The sequence below is a fragment of the Erpetoichthys calabaricus genome, chromosome 1 (assembly GCF_900747795.2).
Source record: "Erpetoichthys calabaricus chromosome 1, fErpCal1.3, whole genome shotgun sequence".
Classification (NCBI taxonomy): domain Eukaryota; kingdom Metazoa; phylum Chordata; class Cladistia; order Polypteriformes; family Polypteridae; genus Erpetoichthys; species Erpetoichthys calabaricus.
Window position 1 is genome coordinate 92,014,343 of NC_041394.2, and position 19,533 is coordinate 92,033,875.

Here is a 19,533-nt window from a genome sequence, read left to right on the forward strand (position 1 = left end):
CGCATGTCCGCTGTCCACCTACCTACCACGTGGTTGGCTCCCTGCCTATATACATTAACAACATCCCACGCTCATGTGCCTACTCACCCGCTTCTACGAAACCCACTGCTTTACTACGAAACTTACAACCACCAAAACTTTGTAACGGCACCAGGCTTCAGATCAAATCTCTGCACAAGAACCTCATTGAGGCAACTGTCTTCACTGGAACTGGCTCAGGGGGGACTGTATTTATTCCTCACATCCCTCTCATACCCTCTGACCTCCCATTCCAATTCAAACGCCTCCAGTTTCCAGTAAGGGTCTGCTTCGCTATGACAATAAGTAAGTCACAGGGCCAGACTCTGACACAAGACACTTGACACAAGATTGCTTGGCCAACTATACGCTGCATTCTCAAGAGTAAGCTCACCAGACAGCTTGGTCATTTTACAAACCGAGGGCAGAACTGCAAACGTCGTTTACAAAGAGATCCTTACATCCTAAAAATGTGCATTTCTCTTACAGAACATTTACAATCATAAATTAATCTCTTTACAATCATCAAATTCACTGTCAATACTAAAATGAGCCTACGACAATTACATTGACAATCATGTTATGTTATTTTTAAAATGTTTTCTTTTTCATAACTTCTTTTAACACACTACTTCTCCGCTGCGAAGTGCGGGTATTTTGCTAGTTTATTTATATTAGCTGATTTAAACTGGGATTTGTGCTGATTTAAATTGGGATTTGTGTCCTATTTGTATACTGTTATGTCTGCCTTATACAAGTGTGATAGTTTCCTTCCAATGCTGGACAATCTATACTGGGGTAAATAATTTCTTTTTACTTTTACTGCTCTGAAATCAGGTGATAATCTCCTTTTATATCGACTGAGCTGTACCGTGGTGACTTCTTACTCCAGCTGATCTGTATTGGTGAGGAAAATCTTCTTCACTAGCTGTACACAGGTAGCCTTATCTTTCATATATTGATAAAATTAACTTGATTCCCCCCTTAATGTTAGCTTCTCTGTATTGGTGTGACTGTCTTCTTCTTACTCCATCTTATCTACCCTGTGGGGGCTGGATGATTTTGGCTGATCTCTACTGCTTAGAATTTTTTCCTTTTACGTGAGCTTCTTTGAAGTGGGATGACTGTTTCCTTTTTATATTATCTGATCTTTATTGGGTTAATTACCTTCATGTTCTTTTGACTTTTTCTTTCTTCTGCTGGCTAATATATACTTTGGTGATATAATTTGGTTTGGCTGTCACTTGCAGTGGTGCCACCATCTCTGTCTTACTCTGGGTTGATTTATACATTAGTGGCTTTTTTGTTTATATACAGTGTAGGAAAATGTGAGGGAGAAGATGCATGTATTGACTAATGTGAATCAATCAATTTTCAGTTTTGCCTTTGGTAGTGCCAATAATAAATTAGACAATGTGACAAGACTTCTGTATTTTTCCTTGCCTTTCTCTTGGTGGGGTTTCTTGATGTTAGACTAATATCAGGGTAACTGAAACAAACTAGTTTTAAGAAACTGAATATTACAATCTATTGATATTCGCAAAGATTATAAAAGTACAATAAATGTTTATGTATCAACATAAAAGATGGGACTCAAGTCAGATGAGGTAGCCAAAGATGTAACATTGAAGTAGCTGGCTTCTGTATGTTCATTTAAAGGGTTTACTGAATTTTCTTTATTTTACATGCCCTTTTATGTAGTGTTTCACTTTTGCAATTTTAGCATGAGGTCACACTCAACTTGCGCTTGCTTTTAATGCACAGACACAACTGAGAGAGTGCTAGACAGTTAGTCTGTGATATAAGACTTTTATCTTCAAATGAATTGCAACCTTGTAAATGCTAGAAGTTTTCCTAACACAGTAAATCATAAGCTTGTTACACAGTAACATAAGAAAGCATGTCTGAAGTTGGCTGTTTCCTAGCTACTTAGAGTTCTGATTTATTTTGGACCAGATAAACAGTTTTATGATGTCAAAACTATAAGGTAATGTCTGATGCTGTGTGTTACTGCATGTTATTACTTCAGGTTCAAGTGGAAAACTTGAACTGCTTGTGACAGAGTGTACTTTTTGACTCTGCCACATGGTCTGTGATGTGGTGTCTTACTCTGTTCACTGTTAAACTGTTTGCCATACCTCCTTCTACCTAGTTTGAAATATCATGGCTTATTCTGGCCTGATTCTGTAGGCACGTTCCATTCCTAAAGCATTGTTTCCTTATCCACAGAGGGCTCATTCACTGGTACAGAGTCACAGAGCTAGTTCAGGGTGAAAGATCCAAGAATGTACTAATAGTAGCTTTCAGTACCAAAGCATAAAGTATCTTGCTCCCAAAACAGCGTGTCAGCTTCCTGCTCCAAAGAGAGAGATGAGATACAGTATATGCACCTAATTTTAAGGAAATGTATAGTTTCTGGATATTGGATGAGGTTCCCTTCCAGTTACACATCCAATACCTGCTTATGGGTAGATTATTTTATTAATCATAGTGAAGAGGATTCAGCTTGCGGTTACAGGTTTAAAGATTAATTGTCCTTTCAAGGGCCTTTTTGTCTGAAGAAGTCACTGAAAATACATGAACTTATCCTTGATTAACATCTTGTTATCTGTTGAAACTCAGAAAGTAAGCTGGCCAAATGTTAGCAGAACAGCAATTTAAAAGGAATGCTGGTGGGGCAGGGAAACTAGCTCTGTATTTCTGTTAAGTCTTCCTTTTCACAGAGAAGGCCTTATACTGTATGTCATGAAATGCCATACAAAATGGGGCAATGCTCACTTTTTCGTATAATTGGTCTTAACTGACATGACTGTCTGATTTTTATATTGGCTACTGTATGGCAGGGCAACTATTAACATTTTTTTTTTACTTACAGCTCTTGTCTGAGTGAGTACTTTATATATTTGTTGTTCATCCCTTTCCTTCTACTTGTAGATCTATGATTAGTAAGTGAGGCTCTCACAAAGAATCACATTGAAAGACCACATGATCATACTCGGTCAAGTAGGTAATGTGTGAAAAATTTTCTCAAGATGCCTTTTTCATTGGTAGAGTGTAGGAGGTGAAATAGTTTGTGTCAGGAGACTTCAAAGGTGATATGTCTGGTTAGGTGTGCTTGTCGCCTCATGTTTAAAGACCAGTAAAAAAGCCAGTTTTGCGGCATTAGATTGCAACATAAGCTGCATGCCACTTCTTCCAGCTGACACTGAAACACAAATAGAAAGTGAAGGCTTTCGCGTGCTACAGGAAGTTGCCTGCTTATGAAACATTTCAGCGCTGCATTTATAATTTTTGGCTGCTTTTACAGTATATGATGGTGGCTTGGAGAACACTTGCAAAAGTTGTTGGTGGTGGGGGGCATGTAATCCTTACAGTGTTCTACACATACTGCCTACTTTAGAGTCTCATGCATATCACTTTAATAAGGGTATGATAGGTGTTCCTGTGTGGATTGTAATGATAGGGTTGTATAAGGAACATTGAAACGATTGTTTAGACAATATTTTGTCTGTTCTTCTACAGCTGGTCATTGTAGCCAAAAGTTTACCACAACACACAAGTGTTTCTCTCATGTATATGAATCTGTAAAAACTAATGCACTGATATGTAAATCCTGTATACTTTGAGTAGGAATAGAAACTCTTCATTGGTATATCCTAGTCAAACAAATCATTTCAATAATAATGGGGACATGAATCAATCTAATTGAATTTAAAAGTGACAGAGTGTTTAGAACTCGTATATTGGGAATTTTGGATATTTGCTAAGTTGGGCTGTAAATCAGAAGTCTGCCAGTGCATGATTCTGAGTTCAATCACTTTATCTGTTGGTGCTCTGATTGTGAAAGAAAATATGTAAACAGGTGTAACGAACACTTTGTGGCCAGTTTTGGCTAAATCCCCCTTTTGCTCCCAGATGAGACTGAATTCTTTAAAACATGGATCAGGAAGTTGCTTTAAAAATTCCTGATGGATTTTCTTCCATGCTAACTTAACCATAGCATGCAGGCCCTGCACAGTTATTGGCCAAACCCCACAGTAGACATCATCCCAAAGGTGCTGTATTGGATTGAGATCTCAGACTGTGCAGGTAATTTAATTAAATTGAAGACATAGTCATGAGGATGATGGAACTAATTTGAAATAATAAATGCTTTGTGTTGTGGTGATCTGCCAACGTACAGTGGCACTTTTCCAAGATTCAGTGACATAATCCATTTAAAAAGGATAGACAGTGGCCTTAAAGTAATGCATATGGGCAGCAACAATGTTTAGGTATGTTTTGGAATTATAAATGATGCTGAATTAGCATTAATAGATAGGTAGATAGATAAATAGGTGTGTGTTAAGAAAATATTCCTCACACTGTTAACACTACATCACTAGACAGAGTTGTTAACACAAGTACAGATGGATCCAATGAATTTATGCTGTTTATTCCAAATTCTGAATACAGAATCTTCATGCTGTAGCAGAAATTAAGATTTACATATTTTCCCATTATCATTTCTCTATTATTGATCATCATACACCCACTGTAGCCTAATTTACCTGTTCATAGCTGACAGGAGTGAAACTAGGTGTGATCATAAGCATATCTACTTAAAAGATTAAAGTATTTTGTCCTCTCAAATCTCCTTATGCATGCCACTTTTGCAAAGTACTATTTTTTCATTAATTGTGGCTTTTCTGTTTGGCCATTTTCTGTAAGTTCTAGAGACAGTAGTGTGTGAAAATCCCATGGAGGGCAGTTGTTTCTGACATGCAGAATTCACTATGTATAACACCAGCAATCATACTGTTGTCAAAGTTGTTAAGATTATGTGTCTTACTCATTCTAATTTTGTTCAAACAACAAATAAATGTCTTGTCCACGTGTGCATGCTATATACATTCTGAGTTGCCGCCAAATAAATGACTGTTTGAATATGAGTTCTGTTTGTGGACCAAATAAAGTGGACAGTGAGTTTAGCCCTGTACTGCTAAAGCAGCTTGGGATGATTTCACTATAGAAAGGTGGTATATATTTGTTTATATCTCCAGCTGCATTTTTACCAAACTGGGCAAGTCAGTTGTAGTAGGCAACAGAATAAATAAATGAACCTCCATTACATAACAGTCAGACCATGTAGTTACAACTATCTTTAAGGTCATATTAATTTTATTTAACTTTAAAATCCAATGTGCTGGAGATCCAATATATAATGTCACTTTCAAAAACAACATGAAGATGATCAGATGGTTTTTGGGTTTGCTATCTGGTTAGCGCAGTTTGACTTTTAAGATAAAGCATAAACATATGAAAAACTGAATAAAATACTAATGGAAAATGTTTTTCTGTCAAAATATTTTTTTAATATTAGAGGGAATAAAAGATGCCCTGTATTGATTAACAATGTATCCAAACATCCATCTGTTCTCTAAAGCTTCTACTTCCATTTAAAGGCCATAAGAAACGGAAACCAAGCTGGAAGGAATGGTCTGAAATTGTAACTGGACTGGATGCCAGTCTGTCAAAGGGTCCACTTATGTATGCACAATCCCACAATAATCCATTTCAGACCATTTGTTAAATTAATAATTATAGTGGTGGAAAGGGGTGACATGTTCATTGTTGGTTAATACATGCAAATAAGAATTTCACTATCTTCAGTATATGTGATAATAATGGCCTGACAATTCTATAATTCAGTTCAGCCATTTCTAGTTAAGCACACTTCCACTTGCAAGAGAAGTGTGCTATACAGTTATTACAGGTATACTATAAAACAGAGGTGTAACAAAAACACAAAACATAATAAAAAAACAGAGTAATTTTATGCAGTATATAAAAAATATACAGTATATATACACTAGTTGTCAGAAGTTTGTAATTTCACGTAAGTTTTTTTGACAGAAATGTATACTTTATTTTATCAAGGTAAAATTAAATCAGCTTAAAAATTAAAGACATTTAAAGAGATTACTATTGTTGCAAATGGCAGTTACTGCTTGAATGACTGATTTATAATGTATTACTCTCCATGCCCCATTTTCAGCAGTCATTCCTTTATTGTCCTAATGGTAAGTTTCTCTTATCTCATCCTTAATTAGTCATGTTTACCTAATTACCTAATTGGTAATTACAGAACCCTTGCAATTGCATTAGCACTGTTGAAACCTGTTATTCTATTCAATAATACAAGTAAACCGTCTTTTCTTGGGATGCAATATACTAACATTCCTAAAGTTTAATTCCTTACTGGTCTTCAGTTGGCTTCTTTATTAAATACAAACCAAACATCTGTGTCATCCACAACAGTAAAAACACGACTCCAGGAGTGTGCCCTTCGAGACAGAGTTTCTAAGAAAATGTATTATCTGCAACTGACAAATAAAAGGAAAAGGTTAAAATAGGCAAAGGAACACAAAAATTGGATGGTGGATGGCTGGAAAATAGTATTATGGCCAGTATCCCAGAGTCATCTTTTTACTGTTACAGATGACACTGATATGTGATGTGTATTTAAAGAAGCAATTAGCCGAGAACTTGTAAGGTGTCTGTTTCTCAAACTACAGGTTCTTCATTCTCCAAAACAACAGTGTTTCTTGAGAAAGATGTTTTGATTCTGCCATTTCTAAACCCAGAATTCAGCTTTAATGAATGCAAGTACTTTGTGACCCAAGGAAAGACAAATAACGTTTTGTTTTGAACAAAATACAGTAACATTTTTCAGCTATGCTAACACAATTACAAAGGTTTCTTTGTTAACCAATTAGTATTTAAACATTATTTTTCAAGGATGTGCTCGGAGAGTTTACAATTAGGACAGTGGAATAATGACTGCTGAAAATGTGGCTCTGCAGGAATATGTCAAAAATAAATAATTTCAGGAAGTAATGGCCATTTGACTTTTAGTAAATGTCATAGGCTATATTTTTAAATTAATTTCATTGTACCTTGTTAAACAGTATCAATTTCTATCAAAAACTTGAACATTTTTAAGTGATTTCAAACTTTTGTTAGCCAGTATATTTATATATTTGTAAATATTTACCAAGACATATAATTTTATTATAAAAAAACAATCAAACACACACTGCTATATAAAAAAATATATTTCAATCATAAATGCATCAATGCAACTTAAAGATAGAGTGATGCAGTACTCAGAATCAACACTTGCTATCCCACCCTTGCTCAGTGTGAAGAATCCTTTACATTACAGTTAAATAGAAACCTCTGCAGCAGCTGAGCATATTCATTTTTGAATACCTTTGCGATTTTCTAAAAAAAACTATGTATGCAATGAAACATGAGTTTTCTAATTTTTGATAATACAGTGAGACCTTGAGATACAAGTGCCCCAATGTACAAGTTTTTTGAGATACGAGCCGTCACTAGGTCTATTTTTTGTCTTGAGTTACGAGCCAAAATTCGAAATACGAGCCATCAAAGAGCTTGTCCCCACACATTCCGAGGAACTGACGACAGAGGAGTTGACAGAACTACATACGCAGCAACATACGGAGGTTCTGCAGGAGATCGGTATCGCGGAGGAGTTTATCTCTTAAAGTGAGATAAAGGAAGTGTTTGCAATGTGGGAAAAAGTTTCGAACTTTAAAGAAAAGAAACGCCCTGAAAAAATTACAACTGATCATACAGTGGCGATATTTAATGACACTTGCCGAATGCCTGACTTTATTGAAAAAAAACTGAACTTGCAGCTGCGCTATTTAATGACACTTGCCTAATGCCTGACTTTATTGAAATGAAACTGAACTTGCAGCGCTGCTATTTAATTACACTTGCCTAACGCCTGACTTTACTGAAATGAAACTGAACTTGCAGCGCCGCTATATAATGACACTTGCCTAACTCATTTCAGAAACATTCTAAAGGGGAGGACTAAACAAAGCTCCTTGGATAGGTTTCTATTGAAACGCCCTGCGAATGAAAGTGATGAAAGTGTGGCAAAAAAGAAAAAAACTAGTGAAAAAGAAAATTAAGTTAAGCAAAAGTGAAGTGAAAGAAAAAAAACATTACAATACGCTAATCGGCTTTGCCAAAATCTGTTTATTTCTTTAGATTCTCTTTTATGTATTAGGTTTTATTTTGTTTGTATACAATATTTGTTCATTATAAATACATTTTTCTTATGTTGAAAACATTTAACAAAAAAGTGGGGTGGTTTTTTGGGGGCTGGCACGAATTAATCTCATTTCAATTAATTTCAATGGGGAAAATTAATTTGAGATACAAGCATTTTGACTTAAGAGCTCGGTCACGGAACAAATTAAACTTGTATCGCAAGGTATCACTGTATATTATTTTCCCACAGAATAACGCATTATGACTCCTCCACTTAGGCAAAAAAACAGTTGGCAAAAAAAAAATATAATATTTGATCACTGTGAATTCATTGCTAGATAATCTAATCCCATTTGATATAACTCCAAAAATAATTGTAAAAGGATTTGGTATTGTTGTCAAACCTGTGCTATCTGATAGATGAGCAAATGTGTTTGACCCAAAATGTTTTAATTTAGAACAAATCCCATAACATATGACTAGTACACAAATACAGGATTTTTTTCTTTATTTAATGGATTCTGAGCTTAGCATTGCTACTTACTGTTTTTTGGAACAAATACATAACTCCTCATCTTTGGTGCAATTTGTACACATATTCAAGATGCTTGTTTTACTTTGTTGAATTCTTATCACTAGCAATATTGCTGTCATTTTTTACAAGCTTTTTCTGTCTAGATCAATTCCTTTGTCATACCATGCCAAAAACTCAGTGGAGAGTGTCACACAAGACAGATGTGGTTAATGCCACCATCAACATAAAGTGATTTGAATGATATCAGCTAACAAATGTGAAGTTAGAACAGGTTATGATGGCTATATAAAAACAAACATTCTCTATTATTATTGATAATGTTACTATTATGATTAGGATTTTGTATATAACTACAGGAAGTTAGACTTATTAGGCTATCTTTTATTTTGTCTTTTATTGACAGGTTAACAGAGAGTGTTGGGAATGCCTTATGTAGATCGACACAATCGCACTTGTGGCTTTTTGGATATTGAAGAAAATGATAGTAGCAATAAGTTCCAGAGGCGCTATTTTCTCCTGGACACGCAGGAAAACTTTCTCTTCTGGTACATGGACAATCCACAGGTAAGCATCAGGCTAAGCAGAATGTTTGGCATGAGGTGTAGCTATCAAGGTCTGGTGATTTAGAGTTTCTATTAAATGAGGTTGGGATGAAAAAATCAGCAACAGTGATTTTAAATATTTTTTTCTTTTAAAGTACTGTATTTTAAGTTTTCATTATTTTTTCTTGTGATGTGCTACCATTCTCATGGCCCTGCCATACATTTTATAGTGTTTTTTGTTTTGTGGTGGCACATAGAATTGGCATTGCACACTTACAATATATCAGTTTTATTTATTTTTTTAGTACGCAAAGTTTAATTAAAAATCTTAAAATATTCCATGCTTGTAGATATTTGGGAATTAAATGATTTATGAAATTTGTACTAACAGGTTATATGATTCACTGTGTCGGTTAGTTTATATTATCAAAAAAGTAAAAAATTATCTTTCTTGAATTTATTTTGGTAGGGGTCTAAAGTTATGTTCATGAGTCACACTTTTGTTTTTAATCAAAATGTGAGATGAAGATCTTGATAGGTAAAATAGACATTGAAAAATGTCAAAATTACTTGTTAGTTTTTCTCCTGCAAAATAGCACACATGATGTATCTAATACTTTGTTGGCATTGAGTATGCACAATATTTTATGTTTTTGTTACCTTAAGGAAAAATTTGTTATGCAACAGATTACAGGCTTCACACAGATAACTGTGCTAAAAAAACCCAAACATTTCTGCTACAGTACGTAATACATAATTAAAGGTTTCACAGAACATTGTATCACAGTGCAGCCTGACTTACATATACTGTACTTTGCTATAAATGCTTTCATACAGAAAATTATATAAATTTTTAGTGTGGGTAAGAGCTGTGTAATGTCAAATATTGCTGTGTGTGCACCTGTGTCATGTATTCTCAGATCCCAATATGAAAGCGGAAGCCAAACTGAAGTGAAGCTTTGAATTTATATTTAAAATTTCTCTTGAAGTTCTTCAGTCTATGAGGATCTTTCAGAAAATAGGTTACTGTAGCTTAGCCAATAATAATGCATGTTAAAGTGGTCTGGTGCATTTTAGAATATAAAGTATTGTGTAAAAATTGTGGTTGCAATCAATACACTCAGTGGAACATTTCACATATTAAAGCAGAACCTTTCAAAATCACTTCAGATTTTCCTCTTGAATTATTGGTCCAGTGGGTCCAGACTGCTTAAGTGTGGTATACACTAAAGCATGTGTTTAAATATGGGTTACATAAACAATAAAGTCAATATTAAATGATGCACAGCAGAAAGAGCCCCACCCAATCTGTGCACTTCCTGGGTAATAGCATGCTTATAATACAACATGAAATTAAACACTATTGAAAAAGCCATGTTGACTGCTTTTGGGTGCTATAGTATCATCATACTAGACATTGCCATCAGTAAAATCATCTGTAGAAGGCCCAGCTTAGCCTATTGTCACTTCAGACTTCAGCAGAAAAGGAGAAAAATGATGATGATGATATTTCCATTTTATGAATTTTTGTCATCCTTGCTGAAAAAGCAGATTTGGCATACCAGTACAACACCATGCAAGTACTGAGATTCCTGACTAAATCAGAAATCTTATGTCATGTGAACTAGAACTTTATTCTGAAGAGAAATGTTACCTTGTATTGTAATATCAAAATATTGCTTTTTTACATTAGAATTATTTAGTATGAAACACGTTTCATTCAAAATAATTATATTTACAGAAATCTTCAAATTTTCACTTCTGTTGTCTGTGGTATCACTGTGCCTAGGTAAACCATACAATTGCCTGAATGACTGCTGTCTAGTGGGGTGCACTTATGTGGCCATGAGAGGCTATAATGACTTACATTGAAAAAATATGTTCCAGGGTCCCAAAATCCACTCCATTAATTATAGTGACTGCCTTCATTTTTTGAGAAAATGGACGTATAAATAAGAGAATAAGTAGTCTTGAACTTTCAACACTGTACCATAGATAGTGATTGTTGCATTACTATGCCCACTGTCAGTCATGTGATATTGTTGTCACAATAATGCAAAAACAAATCAGAAAACATAAAAAACAAGTTGGAAATGTAAAAAGCAAATCAGAAAAGGCAAAAACAAATTGTAAACACTGAAAGATATTATAAAATTGAAAAATTAATTGAATACACAAAAACAAATCAGAAAACACAAAAACAAAATGGAATTGCAAAAACAAATTATAAAACACAAATACAAACTGGAAACACAGAAACAAATTAAAAAAAACAAAAATAAGTTGAATATGCACAAACAAATCATAAAACAAAAAAATACTTTGGAAATGCAAAAACAAATCAGAAAACACAAAATCAAATGTGAAACATAAAAAAATGAGATAAAAACAATTTGGAAATGCCAAAACAAATTTTGAAACCAAAAATATGTATATGCCAAATGCAAATCAAAAAACACTAAAACAAACTGACAACATAAAAAAATAAGAAAACATAAAGCAAATGGGAATTACAAAAACAAACTGAAAAATTCATAAGTCATAAAGCAAACGTTATAAAACGTTTGATTTGTTTTTGCACACTGCACTTCAGAACCAATGTTGTTAATTTGTTAATAAAATGTGTTTCAATCTTATACAAGACATATACAAATGTATTATACCAATATCTGGTATAATCAGAAAGAACTGTTAATTACAGTAATCCCTCCTCCATCGCGGGGGTTGCGTTCCAGAGCCACCCGCGAAGTAGGAAAATCCGCGAAGTAGAAACCATACGTTTATATGGTTATTTTTAGAATGTCATGCTTGGGTCACAGATTTGCGCAGAAACACAGGAGGTTGTAGAGAGACAGGAACGTTATTCAAACACTGCAAACAAACATTTGTCTCTTTTTCAAAAGTTTAAACTGTGCTCCATGACAAGACAGAGATGACAGTTCTGTCTCACAATTAAAAGAATGCAAACATATCTTCCTTTTCAAAGGAGTGCAAAGCAAGCAGTCAAAAAAAAAATCAATACGGCTTTTAAGTATGCGAAGCACCGCCGGTACAAAGCTGTTGAAGGCGGCAGCTCACACCCCCTCTGTCAGGAGCAGGAAGAGAGAGAGAGAGAGAGAGAGAGAGAGAGAGATAGCGAGAGACAGATAAAAAAAATCAATACGTGCCCTTTGAGCTTTTAAGTATGCGAAGCTCCGTGCAGCCTGTCCTTCAGGAAGCAGCTGCACACAGCCCCCCTGCTCACACCCCCCTACGTCAGCGCAAGAGAGAGAGAGAGAGAGAGAAAGTTAGCTGGATAGCTTTTCAGCCATCTGCCAATAGCGTCCCTTGTATGAAATCAACTGGGCAAACCAACTGAGGAAGCATGTACCAGAAATTAAAAGACCTATTGTCCGCAGAAACCCGCGAAGCAGCGAAAAATCCGCGATATATATTTAAATATGCTTACATATAAAATCCGCGATGGAGTGAAGCCGCGAAAGGCGAAGCGCGATATAGCGAGGGATCACTGTATACAGTAATTTTGATTTTTGAGGTAATCACCTACTCCTAGGTAGGGGCAAATAATACAAGTCAGTGTGAGGAGCATTTTGTTACATTTGTGCTTGCGTCTTTTTAAACTTCCCATCTCTTGGTCATTTTTCTCTTTCCCCTTTTTTCCTCAGGCCCTTTTATCCAGTTAAGTGTCCATAAAATCCATCAAAACAACATCTCTTCTGTATCTTGACATCACAAGGTTGTAGTCTTATAGATCTTCAACTAATCTGAAAAAGGCACAATACTTCTGTTTTGAACATCTTTTGTTTTTATGCTTCTGACTTTTTTGTTTTAAATATTTTTTTGCACTGTGACGTTTGTTTGTGGTGAGTGATGTACTGGTACTTACAAAGTACTGAAATATCAAATTTTAAAAACTGTATTATACCTGCACTAAGCATAGCAATATTTGAATATTTCCACACTTTAAACTCCAAGAGTGAAGCTCAGTGTTACACTATGCGTAAATGAGTGCTAGGGCAACTGCGAAGGAACCGGCATCATGATATCATATGCATATATTAGCCCACTTTAAACTTCAACGTGGAGACATTATGATATATGTATATCATATGTAGTTCAAGGGGGAACTGCTATTCATTATGATTATCTGTGTAGCAGCGTGCTCAGCAAAGTGGCTAATGTGGCAGTTGGATGTGGCGGAGCAGTGCGTCGGGCATGTACAGTATGCAGTTTGTAAAAACAAAGCAGCTGGGTCCCAGATGGTGGAAGAGTTCTCCTCCATTTGCTTCAGTATCATTTTAGTATTGGTACTGAGGTTTGAGAGCTGATATTGGTACCAAAGTCAAAATTTTAGTATCAATACAACACTAGTTTGTACCGATTAAATGTTAGTGAAAAAGAGTGGTTCCCATGCTTACTGCACAGGGTCAAGTACAATACATTAAACAAGCTGGTGTGTACTCTGTGCTGGACGTTTGTTTAGTTTCCTTTTCTGGGTAGTGTTAGAGCCTGTTGGTTTCTGGCATCAAATATAGTTTCTTTTCTTTTGATCTCCATGCGTCTCATATTTCTATCCATCAGAAAATTCATTATTCATTTTCTAGGGGCTGGCTGGTCATGACACTATCACCCATGGAGCATAGGTTAGTTGGAAGCATGGAAAAAATTACAGCATTAGTGAAAAAGTGTTGACAGTTTATTGATGTAAGATTTATTGATTTATCACATACTTGAGGACATCAGTGCAATTAAAACTGAAGCCAGGAATCACTTCTCAAGCAGAGCAGACTGCTTGGGGACCTAATCCAAGGCATTGATAAATTAGATCCAGCAACATTCTTTCAGCTTAAGGATGAATCACATACTCAAGGACATCAGTGGAAATTAGGAACAAACTTTCAAGACATGTAGGTGAAGCAGAAAGCTTGACAACCTTTAAAAAGAATCTGGATGAAAAATTCAGATAGCTTAGCTATTAGCTAAACAAATGGGCTTGATGGACTGAATGGTCTCCTCTTTTTTCTTAAATTTCTTAAGTTCTTATGTTAATAATAATAACTAGCCAACCCGTAGCATACGCCGCATAATTACTTTATGTATTGATATGTGAACACTTCCTGAAGGACACAGTTGTCCAAATGGGGTGGGTTTGAGGATACGACTGTAAGTGATTGCAAAGATGGAACTCTGGAGAGAGGGCGGGGAAGCGGGCCCGAGAGGTTTTGGGTCCTAACTGTCCAACGACATGTCGGCACAACCGGTAATGATCCTTCCACAGGTTCACCTACGGAACCCGTGTTAGGACATTTACATCCTCTAGATAGGCAAGTTCGATCGTCTGACGCCCATTCCGCACCCGCCATTCTAGTCTGCCGATTTCTTAAGTCATCTCTTAGTCATCGTTCAGTACGCACTGCCTGCTCATGTGTCCGCCCCCAACTCCTCACCTAAATTGCTTTCGAATGTGTACAGTCCACATGCACTTGTGAGTCACGTTGACTGTTCATTTTCCACACACCGCCTCAGTCGCATGCAGCTGTGAGCCACGTTCAGGCCGGGTGAGGTTTCCCGTGTTGAGTCCAATTAAGCCAAAGGCTCCACACCTGGTGGTGTCCTTCCATCAATTCCTTTAAGTTTCAGCTTTGCAACAATATGCTACAGTTCACATGCACCTGTGAGCCACGTTCGGGCCGGGTGAGGTTTCCCGTGTTGAGTCAAATTAAGCCACAGGCTCCACACTTGGTGGTGCCCTTCCGTCAATTCCTTTCAGTTTCAGCTTTGCAACCATACTCCCCCCGGAAACCAAAGACTTTGGTTACCTGGTTGGCTGCCCAGCGGATCATGGGAATAACGCCACCGGATCGCCAGTCGGCATCGTGTATGGTCAGAACTACGACGGTATGTGATCTTCTTCGAACCTCCGACTTTCGTTCTTGATTAATGAACACATTCTTGGCAAATGCTTTCGCTCTCGCGCCATGGTCGGCTGTTTAGTGAATTGTTGGTGGGCGGGGCTCTGTGAGTTGGTGGGCGTGGCTGTCTTGCGTGCGTCTTGCCTGCCATGGACTTAGTGAATTATATATATAATAATAATAATTCTTTACATTTATATAGCATTTTTCCCACTACTTAAAGAACTTTACGTAAAGAGTGGGGAGTCACTTCAACCACCACTAATGTGCAGCATCCACCTGAATGATGCAACGGCAGCCATTTTGTGCCAGTACACTCACCACATATTAGCTGTTAGGTGGTTAAGGGGTGAGAAATAGTTAGCTAGTTAGGGACAGTGGATGGTTATGGGAGCAGAAGGACAAGGCCATGGTGGACAATATGGCCAAAACATTGTGACACACCCTAAACTTTACCAAGGATGCCCAGGGATCTTTTATAACCACAGAGAGTCAGGACCTCGATTTTACGTCACATCCGAAGGCCAGCATCATTTTTCAGCATAGTGTCCCTGTCACTTCACTGCGGTATTGGGATCCACATTCAGACCACAGGGTAAGTACCCTCTGCTGGCATCACTAACATGTCTTCCAGCAGCACTCAAGCCTTTCCTGGTTGGTCTCCCATCCAAGTAATGGCCTGGCCCAAACATGCTTAGCTTCAGGTTCTTATGTTGTTGATGTAGTCTGGTGCAAGGCCAAGTTAAAGCTTTTTAACGTAGCAACAGGATTTTTGTATTTAATCCCACAAAACACAGAGAAACAGTGAAGACTAAGCAGAGGCAGTAGTTATAAGTAATAAGTATAGTTTACAATCAATAATAGCCAAATAAAAATCAAAAAAATAATTTGTCTGTGTCACAGTGAATTTATTCTGGATTCTTTCATTTACAACATCCCGTTTTCAAAAACTCTTTAGACCTTCTTCTGCCACAACACACTTTTAAGATCAAGTTTGCCATCAAGTCACTTTGCCATTTTTATGGCATGTTTTTGAGATATACTGTATGCTTGTATTAGTACATGATACACATATTAGCAGGTTAATTTACTGAAGACTTACTAACATTTACTGAAGACTTAACATTTAGTACAGCTGATTAAATTTTTAAATATTACAAACTAATGACTCTTTAATTGTTTAGATCATTCAGTTTATTTTTATGTTTACATTCACTTCAAGGTTAACCTTGTGAAATCAGAATCAGTTGAAAATGAATCCATTATTTCACAATTTTAGTAAAATAAACCATTTTTCTGTTGTGTTCAAGGTACTGCACATAATTGGTCAAACATTTGTTATTGCTTATGCCAATAGACTCATCTAGAATTGGTCATCAAACTCGATTTACTGCATTAATGTCCTTATAACTAAAGATTACATGCCATTTGCTCATCTGCCACTCACATATGTGCTGTGTGTTGTTTGCTGTGTGCAGACTCCACACAAGTAATGATTATACTGGGATTCAAACCAGTCTCCAGAAGCAAACGTAATACTACAAGAATGTACCATCATAAAATTCTTATCTATGTAAATAGAGATGCAAATATAAGTAGATATCCTAAGTCACAGGTGTGTTATGCATATACATAGTCTCACTTCTGTAATGTCAAACTGCAGAATATAAAAGAAATAAGTCTGCTCAGACAGAGATTCTGGATCATGTGATTTACTGCCTACTTTGCTTATAATCGTATATAAGGAAGAAAAACTATAAAAAATGAAAAAAATACAGTTGGCTGGAAAGTACAGTACTGTACACACAATATAACCCAGAACTGGGGATATTTTACAAGTTTCTCTTAGTGTTTCTGGAATAAATGCCATTTACAACAATGTAAGTACATTGTTCTCAGTTAAGTAAAGACCTCATGGCAAAATATATTACCAATGAAAATATTGCAAGAATATTTGCACACTTCAGGCAGTATACTTGAAACAACTTTGTTTTGCCTGGTGACATGTGTCCAGTGTATCTTGAGTTATTTAAAATGTTTTTTCCTTTTCATATGTCCTGTCTTTTTCCATGTATTACTGCAGTATATTTGTGCATACCATCATTAGATATAATTTTTTGCATATCTTTTGACATGAGCTTACCAGAAAGGATACAAGGCAGCATGGAAGAAGAGTTGGACTATAAATGTTATATGTTCAGTACTCACACTTGACTGAGCAAGTCCTTTAACCAAATATGGCGTCTACTCCATGAATATTAAAAAATGTGTTTGTAAAGCACTTTAGTACCAGTATTCATAATAAAGACGCTATAAAAATAATGCTTCTACCATTTTACTTGGTTGTGTACAACATCTGTGTGATTTTTTTTATATGACTTTTCTTTGGAAATCATTTAAAAACATTACATTAGTGGATGAAGGGTTGGCAGGTAGGAAAAGGTAGCATGGGGCAGGAACAGGGATGATCAGAGGAAAGAAAAGATTGTGATGGCAATACTGACACATGTAATGTCTGTGCAGGAGGAACAGCTCTACCAAGTAGCAGTATGTCTTGTAATTGTACCCAGCACCTCAAGGGCTAAAGTTATAAAAACATAGGAAACCATGAATGAGATGGTTCCTTCTCAAAGGCTTACAGTATTCTTGAGAACTCTAAAGGGGTGATGACCCAACAGTTTCATAAAATATTTGAGCCATACCATGCTGTAAAAGCCATGCTGTAAAAGATTGAAGTGTGCTGGGCTCAGAAAAGCTTAAAAGGTCCTCCTAGCTGAAAGGGGCAATTGTAATCATATCACAGTTTTTTTCTGTCTTCGACATCCAGCGTTACTTATTTGTGTTTCATTGATTATATAATGTGAAATTTAGTGTTTTATATAGTGTAAATTTATGTATTGTGCAGTATTTTCATAGCATGTTTTTTTAGTTCTTTAGTTACTTGATAGATTATGGCAGTATATTAAACTTTATCAGATATTTGATAGCAATTTGGAAAAATGTTAAAATATTTGAAATTCTATTCATTTGTGAAGGCATCCATCCATCCATTTTCTAACCCGCTGAATCCGAACACAGGGTCACGGGGGTCTGCTGGAGCCAATCCCAGCCAACACAGGGCACAAGGCAGGAAACAATCCCGGGCAGGGTGCCAACCCACCGCAGGACACACACAAACACACCCACACACCAAGCACACACTAGGGCCAATTTAGAATCGCCAATCCACCTAACCTGCATGTCTTTGGACTGTGGGAGGAAACCGGAGCGCCCGGAGGAAACCCACGCAGACACGGGGAGAACATGCAAACTCCACGCAGGGTGGACCCGGGAAGCGAACCCGGGTCTCCTAACTGCGAGGCAGCAGCGCTACCACTGCGCCACCGTGCCATCCTTTGTGAAGGCAGGTAAAAGTAATAGCTACAGAAGTAGTGCTGCATGCAATAAGTCTTTGATTTTTAATACATGAAGTCTCAAGGTGTATACTGAGGCCATCAAAGTTTAACCACTATCATCTGAATCAGTTAGTTGTGGTACAGCCACCATAAGAACAAAGAAGAAAGATGCTCACATTAGCTTTGAATGCTGAAAACAAATGCAAAGAAAAGACTAAGCTTCACCAATAGCCTCTGTTTATCCAGATATCAGACGTTCTCAGCTGTTACTAATTTTATGTGGGCGTGAACAGTGTAGGCAAAAACTAAAGGTTGTAAAGGATATTTCATGATAAAGGAAGGGTTTCTATAAAGGATAGAAGTTAAATACAGTGCAGCAAATTGAGGAAGCATCGGCAAAGAACTTTGAAAGATGCATTGTGTAGGATAGCAGTCAAGGAGAGAAGGGAAGAGAGGTAATCCATCAATTGCATTCCAAGGAGGAAAGAATTTGAGATGCCTTGGGCACCTTGTTCAAAGCAACATAGACTAACAAGTGACAATATGCTGGACAAATTTAGATTGGAGAAATACAATTAAACTAGGTTGACGATGTATACTAGCAGAGATGGCATGTTTTGTGGGAGCTTTAGCAAGTGCACTTGAGCATGGATATGTACATTTAAATTCATACCTGCCATCCTCATAAGGCCAAGATGCATACAATTCAGTGTGCATTTTTTTTAAATAAAGGAGATAAAAGCTGAGGAAATCTACATCCCTTACACCTTTCATTGTTTTTTTTTTTTTTTTTTTTTGCTCTTTTGGTTTTGTTCCTTCTTTGGCTTTAATATTGACTTCTTATTCCTCCATTTGGTTTGGGTTACTAATTTCTTTTACTATTGGGTTCCATCTTACATATGTCCTGACTACTCATTTTCCTCGGTTCCTAAAATAATCTCTACCTCACCATAAATTTAGCCATGCTGACCTTTCTCTGTATAAAAACATTGCATTGTTCATGACAGGTGTTTGCTTTGACCATTTGAAGAGTGCAGTTCACACAAGAAAATAGAAATGTA

The 19,533-nt window shown here is 36.5% G+C and overlaps 1 protein-coding gene across 1 annotated transcript in view; it reads left to right on the forward strand.

The window, feature by feature from the left end:
- Window positions 1-19,533, forward strand: part of plekha2 (pleckstrin homology domain containing A2) — a 115,693-nt gene that overhangs the window by 13,609 nt on the left and 82,551 nt on the right. Inside the window, exon 2 of the mRNA XM_051922790.1 lies at window positions 9,027-9,187. Coding sequence (XP_051778750.1) covers window positions 9,047-9,187 — 141 coding nt within the window. The 5' untranslated portion in view covers window positions 9,027-9,046. The remainder of the gene's footprint in view (window positions 1-9,026; window positions 9,188-19,533) is intronic.